Here is a 9914-nt window from a genome sequence, read left to right on the forward strand (position 1 = left end):
CCTTCCCCGCAGGTGCAGTTCTACGAGGGCGAGCTGGGGGCGGAGCGGTGCGTGCGCCGGGAGGTTGCCGGCAGGGTCTACTTCTACGAGGGCGAGAAGGGCGCGGAGGCGGTGGTGCGCGTGGTGCAGGCGGGAGACGGCGAGAGACGGCGAAAGACGGGGAGATAGGGGGAGATAGGGGGAGATATGGGTGGTGCGCCTAAGGCGGCCGCCGGAAATGGGAGCCCCCCCCCCCCCCCACACACACACACACCCACCCACCGTCACCACCACCACGTTTGTGTGTGGCGAGGCTTCCCCGACCCGCCCTCAGGCGACCACCGAGACGCGGCTCAAGGCCATGCGCGTCACCGAGCTGAGGGAGGAGTGCGGCCGCCTCGGCTTGGTCACCACGGGCGTCAAGGCAGACCTGGTGGCGCGCCTCCGCGCGTACCGGTCGGCACCGGTGCCCCAATGCATCCCCCGATGAGCGCCACTTACCTGTCCACAGCGCGCCACGTCTCGGCTCGGCTGAGTTAGCACAAGTCCGCTGTCCGCTCGGACCGCCACGCCGGCGGCGCGCCCCATCGGGCCCATAGAACGCCATCGAGCTGTCCGCTCGGACCGCCGCGCCGGCGCGCCCCATCGGGGCCCATAGAACGCCATCGAGCTGTCCGCTCGGACCGCCACGCCGGCGCGCCCCATATAGCGTAGGGGCCCATACTGGCTGGCTCGGCGCGGTCTACCGCTGGGGTCTTTTCTTTCTTGCTCCAAGGTTTTTAGCAATACAAAGAAAACCAGGCAGTCGAGCGCGCAGAGAGACACCTTGTGACGGTGCCCTGGCAAAATCGTCCCGATTTCGATGCGCGATTTAGCTAAGTCCCAGAGCCGTTTACGCATGAGCGGGCCCCCTCACCAGCCTAGGGCTCGCGCTTCTGGCCCGAGGTGTCGCCGCTGCCTCCCGCGCCCTCCGGCGCCTGCTGCTACTGCCGGTCGGCCGGTCGGGTCCGCGCGACGGCTCCATCCTCGAGACGTAGCGGTCGCTGAGCGCTTTCTCGACCGCTACGTCTTCCAGTGCACCCACCCACCGCGACCCTCGAACCTGCGCTGCGCGGCGCAGTTGCTGCCGAGCGAGAGACGCCCCCGCCCGCGCAGGGGCGGCATCACCAGACGCTACCGCATGGCCGAGCAGCGAGCAGTGTGTGCCGCAGTGCCCGTCCGGGCCCTCTTGCAGCTGCCTCTATTGGGCGTAAACCGCGGATATAAGGGTCTATACGGAGGTGGGTGGCCTCTTAGAGGTATGGGAGCCGCTGGCACCGCGCTGGGCGCCGCGGATGCACGTACGAACGAACATTATGAAATCGGGACGATTTTGACCCAAAAATCACAAGGTGGGCGGCTAAATAAGGCGCCGTGGCGCCCAACACTGCTCGCTCCCTCTCGCTCCACCGCCGCCGGCGAGCACAGACCCGCAGCCCGGGGCCGCGCGGCCGGGCGCCACTGATGGCGGCCTCGCGGCCGTCCATCGATCTCGACGAGGATATCGCGGCCCTCCTGGAGCGGGCGCGCGTTTCTGCGCTCGTCTCCGGTAAGGTGGTGCCGCAGCTGCTGGCCCAGGACGTCGGCAACGTCGCGGCGCTGCTCGAGGCGGTCGCCGAGGACGGCCTCGAGGGGCTCGGCCTCGGCAAGACCGTGCAACGTCAGCTGTGCCGCTGCCTGCCGGCCCTGAACAGCTGCGACGCGGCTGAGGCGGCTTTGTCATCCTTTGCCTCCCTGTCTCTGGTCGAGCCCCCGCTTGGGGCTGCGACTGGCGCGCAGGCGGGCGGCAGCGCGATGGCCGGCGGCGATGGTGCTGCTGGCGAGCGCGCTGGCGGCGGCGGCGGTACGGACGCTGCCGAGGGTGCCGCGCGTGCCGCAGACGGGCATGCGATTGCCGCAAGCGGCCCCCGCGGCGGAGCTGGGAGTGGCTCCGCTGGCGAGGAGCACGGCGGCGGGGCCGCGGCTGGCGGCGAGGGCCGCGGCGGCGCGCGCCCCAAAGAGGCGGACAGCGGCGCCTGCAGTGCGCAGGCCGCGGAAGGCGGAACCGGAGGCGGCGCCCCGGGGGCCTATATGGACCCCGTGGCGCCCGCGCTGCCGGCTTGCGGCGATGGGACGATCGCCGCCGCGGGGGGGGAGGAGGAGGTGGAGGGCGCCGCTGCCGCCGCCGAGGCGGGCCGCCGCGCTCCGAAGACCCTAATTGTTGCCGATCCTTCAGCGACGCGCCATACCGACACCGGGCACAGTTCGCAGCCACTTGCTGCGTCCGCCGGAGCTTCGGATTCTACTTACAGCGGCGCGGACGCGGAGGAGGCGGTGGCAGGAGGGGGCTCTGGGGCGGCGGAGGCGAGCGCGGCGGCCACGGCCGAGGAGGACAAGCGCGTCCGGGCGCTGAGGATTGCCCTGCAGCACAGGACGCAGATGCCCGTGACGGACGAGGAGGCCCGGGCTATCCTCCAGGCGCGAGGGGGTCGCGAGACGCCCGTGACGGAGGAGGAGGCGCGGGTCATCCTTCGGGCGCGGGGGGACGTCGGGCACGGCAGGGCTACCTTTCAGGCGCGGGCGCGCGGGCGCGGTGGGCGCGCCACGGCATCGCCGGCGCTGGCGAGCCAGGGCGGCGAGAAGCTATCGCGGCGTGGGAAGAAGGCGGTGGCGAAGGAGGCGGGCGAGGTGGTATCACGCGAGGAAGGCGAGGCGATTTATCGCGCGACGCTCGAGTCGCTGTTGGCGTCCACCGGGTGGACGCCGCGCGCCGCGGAGGAGAGGGCGCGCGAGGAGCAGCGTGCGCATGTTCGGCAGATGCGCTGGGCAAGGGAGCACGGCCGGGGGGAGCCGGTCCGGTGCTTTGACGCGGAGGAGTACGACGAAGGCGACGACGCTTTCGACGCGCTCTTCGACGGGGGCTCGGTACGGGTGGGATTCCCCCTCGGGGGGCGGCGCTTTCTTCTAGGCGCCCGCCTTGACCCAACATAGAGGGCGTTGTGTAGCCTAGCTTTTGGGTAATATAAAAGAGGCGGCTCGTTGACGTTGTGCGAGTTATATGGGACACTGATGAATCGATGATAGAGGGAGCGGACCGTGAGTTGAGGAAATCGAGGGACGCGACCCACTTCGCCACAGACGGTCCCGCGCCTCGCCCCTAAGACGGGTACACGACCGCGGCTCGTGTGCGTGTACCCGTCTTTGTCCGGAGTGAAAAGTCCAACGCGCTCGTCGGTGGCGGCTTCCCTCAACCTGCGCCGCGCTCGGCGAACCTCGACAGCGCTTTCGGTGGCATGCAGCTCTTTGCGACAGAAGCCTGGAGAGCAGCTCCTCTGCTGCTCACACACTCTGCACAGTTGACACAGCCTATTGTGCGGCTGCCACAGCTGTGACAGCGATGGGCTCGCCCTCACTGGCCCTCAGTCACTTGTGCTGCGGCTTGTGTGAGCGACACTGCTCGGCGACTGCCGGCACACTGTGAGACCATGGGTTTGAGGTTAAGCCACGCTACCAGCGCTTGGTCACATCGGCCCCGAGGTCAGATCCATCTACTCTGTTGATGACAAGACTTGTCTACTGGCTGGAGCCGAGCAGGAGGGCCCAGCGCACAACCCCTGGTCAACTCAGGGTCCACACCCCGTATGATGTCTGTGTCTCAAAAAATCCTATGAGGGGTTTTGACTCCTACCGGCTCCTACCGGCTCCTGACGCTATCCCTGGCAGCTCTAATGACCAGGATCAAAAGGAATTGCTTTAGAAGAAAAACGGGCACGCATAATTCTCCATCCTCCATTCTCTCCCCCTTGGCGCGGGTCCCCCCAGCCCGTAACCTGCGCCATAAAGCCGTATGTGGGAAGCTGGCCGCCGATCCTAAGACCCATCGACCAGGGCTTGCTAGATCGCGCGGGGCGAATGAGTGATGAAGTTAGTGCCTTGGTGCCTGTCCCCCATGGTGCATGGATGCTTGGTGGCTTCCCCTGGTCTCGCGACCATGAATGAGAGCTCTCACTCCCAGGGTACTCCCGCGTATCTGGGTTTCTCGGCTCCCTTATCCCCCCCCCCCCCCATCCCTCCCCTTTCTCTCTCCGAGATGACCCGTGCGCTACGTGCCAAGGTTCGGTCCTCGGGGAGGGGGGATTGGCGGCGTGTCATCATTGGGTATCCTTGTCGATGGACGCCCAACAGTTTCGATTTCCCTCCTTAGCGCCCCGGGTAGAGCGTGGCCTCCCCTGGAGCCTGCCACGCCCGTTCTGTCTAAGCCCAGGGTTCAGCTTTCCAGTTGATCCTTATCGGACTGGTGAGTTCCGTCTCACTGTCAGTGTGGCGTCGCAGGCAGTCATTGGCGGCGGTGTTACACACACTATGCCAGTTTTCGTTTCCCAGGGGGAGGTTGGCGGAACGTCGCTACTGGTTGAGTGCTGGGTTGATCCTTATCGGAGTGGTGAGTTCCACTCACTGTCAGTGTGGCGTCGCCGGCAGTGCGGCAGTCATTGGCAGCGGTGCTACACACACTACGTCTTCATTCGTTTTAACGACTAGGAAAGAAACGAGCTCTTCTAGGAAAGAAACGAGCTCTTCATGCACTATAAACCGCTCATTTTCGTATGTATGTACTACATCCACTTGTCTTCGAATTTCAGTGCAGACCGGGGAGGACGCACAAAATAATGGCCAGGGTGAGGGTGTGAACACACGTGAAGAGTGGGGGAGGGTGTCTGTGGTGGGCTGTAGTCATACTACGTGGTTACAACCACGCGCCCCTCAGGAGCTTAAGGTAGAGTAGTTGGGTGTCAAGACACCGGGTCGGCGCCAGGCTTAGACGGCCTGTCGCACGACGGGTTGACTGCGAGGCAGTCCGAGCACGAACTAGTCGTCGATCCGCTGACGATCCCCGCCGCTTCACCGTCGGAGCGGCGGCGGGTGAGAGTTAGTCAAAGGTCCACCAGCACAGCCTCCAGCCACCTCTCTCTCTCTCTCTCTCTCTCTCACATACTTGACCCCCCCCCTTGGCGCCTTGTGTTTTTCGGGGAGGGTACCCATTCGTTGCTGGTAGCGAGTCGACGCTGCTTGACCTGCCAGCGTCGACTCGCCCTGTTCGCAGATCTCCTCTGCTGGCGCCATGTGCCTGTCGCCGGCGCTGCAGAGCGGCGAGGACATCGTCAGCCACCAGCTCGAGCTGCAGTCGATCTTGCACGGTGTGCACCAGCGCTACGCCGGCCGCCAAGGGCGGTACAACAAGCACGACACGGCGCGGCTCCGCTACATCAAAAACACCGCCTTCCCGGGCCTGCGCTTCGGCAAGATGGTGCCGGAGCGAGACATGGCGATGCTCAGCCCTCTCCCACCGTCGCGGATCGCCCGTCACCTCGCCTCTCCGCAGGGTCATCTCTCGCGCCGTCTGCATCTCTCTGCCGGTCGCCAGCACCCGCCACCGACTGGCTGCACCGCCACTCGCGACGCGCCACCCTCGCTCACCAGCCTGCATACGCGCTACTCCCGCCGTGCCTTTGCTGCCACATGGATCGCATGTCACTGCAAACGCGCCCGCAGCCGCGCCGTAAAGGTCTGCCTTGCTGGCTGACGATCTCACTCTCCCGCTCCTATTGCATCTGCCTCCCGCCTCCCAGCTCACATTTGACACTGCAGTAGGTGCTCCTGTCGACGCTGCCGCCGCTGCCACCGCTACTGTCACCGCTCGTTTGATAATCGACGCCACGCTTAGCGGCAGCGAGATCCGAGGTTGAGTCAACTTGCCTGGTGCGCTCTTGCGCGTGCCTTCAAGATCCACAAGTCAATTTGTACCAGAAATCCAAAGGTGGTGCAAAATGGATATCTCAAGATTGGCCTTTATTTCGCGCACCTGCTCTCCGCCGCCGCCGCTTACCTGCTGGCACGCCACCGCCCCGCGTCGCTAACTCAAGCCTCCCTGCTGCATCTTGCCACCCCTGCCACATGACTCGACCGCCGTCGCTGCTACCGCCCTCCCCGCCGCCCTCGAAGGCGCCACCAGCATTACGGCCGCCTTCATATCTCATTGATGCTGCCACCAACGCCACTTCCTCGATTCTGTGCCGCTGCAGCGGCGAGGCGCCGTCGCCACGATCGCCGCCAGCGCTGCTGATAGCCTCGGAGCGTCGCCGTGGCCGCGTTCTGGTCTGCCCACGCTTCCCTAAAACGTCTAGGACGAGCTCAGAGGCTAAGGGCGCATCATGTGGGACCATCTAGCTCTACTGGGTCCGCGACGGTGGTCGGCGCACCCCCGTCTCGAACGTGTGTGCTCTCTGTCTGTCTGTCTGTTGTTTCGGCTAAGTCGTTTTGTACCGGATTTCAATGTTAGTGGCAAAACCGCGGAGCCGAAAATGGCGTTTAATTTCGCGCACCTGCTGTCCGCCGCCTGCGGCGGCGCTCCGCGCCGCTTGGGGCGCCTGCGGCGCCCCTGGGCGCGCTGCGCGCGCCTGTTTTGGGGGGGCTACCAGCACCGAAAAAGTGCCTGTTTTTAGTGTTATACCAAAAGGAGGGCTACACGACGCCCTCTACGCTGGGGTGCCGGCGCCCTACTGGGCGCCCCCCGCTCCCTTCCCCTCAGAGCCCCCCATCCCACTAGCATTCCCCCGCGGTCCCTCGCGGTCGCGCGACGCCGCACCAATGGCGCGCTGTGCCTCGTCCGCGAGCGCCACCCAGAGCTGCACCGACAGTCGCTGCAGCGCAAACGGCATCCATTCGCGCGCCGACCACGACGTCTGGTCGTACTGCCACCACGTGAGCTTCCGGCCCGCCACCTCAGCCACCCGCATCAGCAGCTCCTCCACCCCCGCGCTCATTGCGCCGAACTCCTCGAAGAGCAACGCCTCCACATGGCACTTCCCCTCTGCGTCCGTGTACTGGCCCTTGACATGGCGAAGTCTGTGCCGTGAAGCCGGAAGTCGCTGCGCACGATGCCAGTGGTGCGCACGCGCGCTCGGAGCACATCGTGCTCCGTCGGCAGGTACCTTTGTACAAGGTGGGGGCGTGGCTAGAGGAGAGAAGGTCTCAGAGTGGTCCCAGTGCTGGGCTGTGGGTTGGCATAGCCGGCCGCGCGCCCGTCGGCTGCCATCCGGTCCGCGTTGTCGAAATAGTACTCGGCAGAGTCGGTCAGTTGGAACTCGGCTCTTCGTTTCCAGAGCTAAGAATCAGAGCGACGGAATTTGAGCTATGGGCTAGGGACGAGTCTGCGAGCCGGCTGGGGGACGCGCCTTTTTGGTCGCTGGGTGCGCCCAGACCCTTGAAATGATGGCTGCCAACTGCGGCGTCAGCTCCTCGCTCCGAACCGCCTCGTTTTCGTCAAAGTTCCTTTGCAACGTGGCTAGCTCGTCCGGCATTGAGCACCCGATCCGATCCCAGCCCTCGAGCAGCGTCTTTGCCTGCAGCAACACAAGGGGCATCTCATCATCATGCGCCCGCCACCGAGCTCCACGGAGGGCGGCGCTTGCCGAGAGGATGGCGTTCGAGTGGACAACCGCAACGAAGTCTCTCTTCTCCTCCTCCGAGTAGCCCCCCTTGTGAAGCACCTGTTGTTTAAAATCGCTCGCGTGTCGGCTGGTGCGCCATGCCCGAGACGGGGGTCGGTGCAAGCTGGGCGCCTTCATCTGCTTCATCAGCGTCGACTTCCCACTCTCTCCCGCGCCGAGAACCAGTAGCTTAACGACGTTCTCTTGCTTTGTGGAGCGCTTGGCGGAAGAGCGAGTAGTGTCTGCGGTGCACGTGCGGTCGCGTAGGCTAAGGGTGACGCACGGCACCATGGTGGGCACTCGGGCAAGCCACCTCCAGGTGTCGGTGTCGCCACTGTCCTCCAGCCGGCCGCATTCTCCCCCTTTTTCCCAAACAGCTTCTTCAGCACTCCGCGGTACACCTGTGATTTGGGCTGAGACTGTGAGCAGCGATACAGCGCAACTAACCCAACACAGCGCTAGGCTGGCAAGGAGTTGGGAGGGCAACTCGTCACGGGCTAATGCACGCGTCACACACCGGCCCCGCCGGTGACTCGGCGTCGTCGTGTGCCGAGAGCCGCTCCAGCTCGGCTACCACGCTGTCGAATTGCTCCCGGCACTCCCCCATCGCGAGAGGGAACTACGTCCGAAGCCAACGCGTCGATGGACGGCCGAGCGCGCCAGGGTTTGGTCGTGAGGGCGGCGGGAGGACGGAGGTCGGGCGGTGGGGGCGAGGGGCGGCGAAGGAGAGGGTGGCGGCAAAGGGGTTGGCGAGGTGGAGGGCTGGGGCGGCATGGTATCCTGAAGAGTGAAGTCGGGCCCGGGGTTGTGCGTTTATGTGAAGTCCACACAATGCCCAACCACCTACCTCTGTGTGGACAACAACATACCTTAAACCTACCTCTGTGTTGTGTGTGTGGGGGGGGTACAGCCGGGGAACGATCCTTGGCAGCCGCTCGCCCCCGACTCCATGTGTGCCATTTGCCAAGTAATTTCAGCCCAGCATCCTCTTCACAGCTACCTGGCTACGAAGCATCCACCACACAGGGTTCCGGCTCCTACCTACCCGGATAGGGGGTCTGTCGGCACTGGCTGGCCCCTCCGTGTGTGTGTGTGTGTGCGCGGTCTTCCGCGGGGGGAGCTGCGTCGACGGGTGCGGGACCGCGGCGCAGCCAGTGCCGTGGCGATGCCTCCGGCTGTTTGCGGCGGGCGGCTTGCTGCTCGCGGCGATGGCGAAAAACTCGTCTCGCCACACGCCAAGCTAGGGCTTATGCTCTGGTGAGACGTGAGGCGCATGCGCCCAGGAGGGGAGGGGGCATGTGTAACGACACTGCTAGAGATGCCTTTCGGGGCCCAGAGACAAAACTTCTGATGCCATGCGTGACCTAGTAGTGTCCCCAGCTATGGGCGTGTCCACGTTGGAGCCAGGTGTGGTGTGGGCGCGAGAATAGCTCCGCCGTTCATGGAGGCAACCGATGCGAGTCGACTGGTGTGTGTCGTCGTGGTTTCGTATCAAGAATACTCACTCACACACTCACTGGCCCCTCCCAGATAGGTAGGTAGGTTGGTCTTGTTTGGCCCAAAAGGGCCCTGCAATAGGTAGGTACCCCCTATTTTCATCTTTTTTCGCTTCGCTGCGCGGCCTGGGGATAGGTAGGTAGGTAGGGCGTTTTGGCGCGAGTCAGATCATGACCCCCTATCCGGGTAGGTGCCGGAACCCAGATGGAGTCCAAAATCGCGTTCGTGCCCAGTCAGCACAGCTTCGCGAGCGTGCCGCGTCGTCTGCTCGGCCAGCTTCCGCGGATCGGCGCGGGCGAGCCCGTGGCCCTACGCCTTTGCTGGACGAGCGGCGGCGAGCGACGTGAGGCAGTCGTGGGCTGGGGCGGTGGCGTGGCGGCTGGCGACGCCCTGGAGCTGCCGTCCGCCCTTGCTGAAGCGCTGGGTTTGAGCTCGGCGCGCGCGGTGCACGTCTCTCACGCGAGCAGCCTGCCTCTGGCCGTCCGCGCAACGCTCGCGCCCGAGTCGCCAGAGGACTGGGCGCTTGTGAGCGGCGGCGCGGCGCGGCTCGAGGAGACGGCGCTCACGCAGCTGAACGTGCTGACGGCGGGCACGCGCGTGCCCCTCTGGCTCGATGGCGCGGCTTGCGCCTGGCTCCGCGTCTCCGAGCTCCACGCCGCCGACGGGCCGGTGGCGGCCGCGAGGCTGGCGAGCGGCTCCGAACTGCACATCGCTCCTCCGGTTGCTGCTGCTGCTACGGGCGGCGGCGGCGGCGGCGGCGGCGACGGCGGCGACAGCGGCGGCGGTTCTTTCGTCGCGCGTCTGGAGCAGGCGCCGCGCGGGTGGCCGCCCCTCGCACTGGGCCTCTCCGCCGCTGCGATGGTCGCGCGACGCATCTCGCCAGGCGACTTAATCCTTCTCTACTCCAGGGGCGCGGCTGCGGCGGGTATCTCG

At 65.5% G+C, this 9914-nt stretch overlaps 3 protein-coding genes across 3 annotated transcripts in view; 2 read left to right on the top strand and 1 right to left on the bottom strand.

The window, feature by feature from the left end:
• Nucleotides 1-18: 18 nt before the first annotated feature.
• EMIHUDRAFT_247489 (hypothetical protein) lies at nt 19-688 on the top strand (the record flags this gene model as incomplete). The annotated part of the gene is made up of 3 exons (XM_005764664.1): nt 19-123; nt 314-445; nt 638-688. Coding segments are annotated over 3 exons (288 nt in total), but the record flags the coding sequence as incomplete, so codon positions are not given.
• A 5863-nt stretch (nt 689-6551) lies between these two features.
• EMIHUDRAFT_120140 (hypothetical protein) lies at nt 6552-7775 on the bottom strand (the record flags this gene model as incomplete). Its single annotated transcript, XM_005764665.1, has 3 exons — nt 6552-6986; nt 7305-7397; nt 7545-7775. The coding sequence occupies 3 exons, from the start codon at nt 7773-7775 to the stop codon at nt 6552-6554; spliced, it is 759 nt and encodes a 252-aa protein (XP_005764722.1).
• Nucleotides 7776-9185: 1410 nt separating this feature from the next.
• EMIHUDRAFT_470829 (hypothetical protein) overlaps nt 9186-9914 on the top strand; it is a gene marked incomplete at its 5' end in the record, with an annotated part of 5905 nt that continues 5176 nt past the window's right edge. The window contains one exon of the mRNA XM_005764666.1: nt 9186-9765. Coding sequence (XP_005764723.1) covers nt 9186-9765 — 580 coding nt within the window. The remainder of the gene's footprint in view (nt 9766-9914) is intronic.

This window comes from Emiliania huxleyi, assembly GCF_000372725.1.
Source record: "Emiliania huxleyi CCMP1516 unplaced genomic scaffold EMIHUscaffold_582, whole genome shotgun sequence".
NCBI lineage: Eukaryota > Haptophyta > Isochrysidales > Noelaerhabdaceae > Emiliania > Emiliania huxleyi.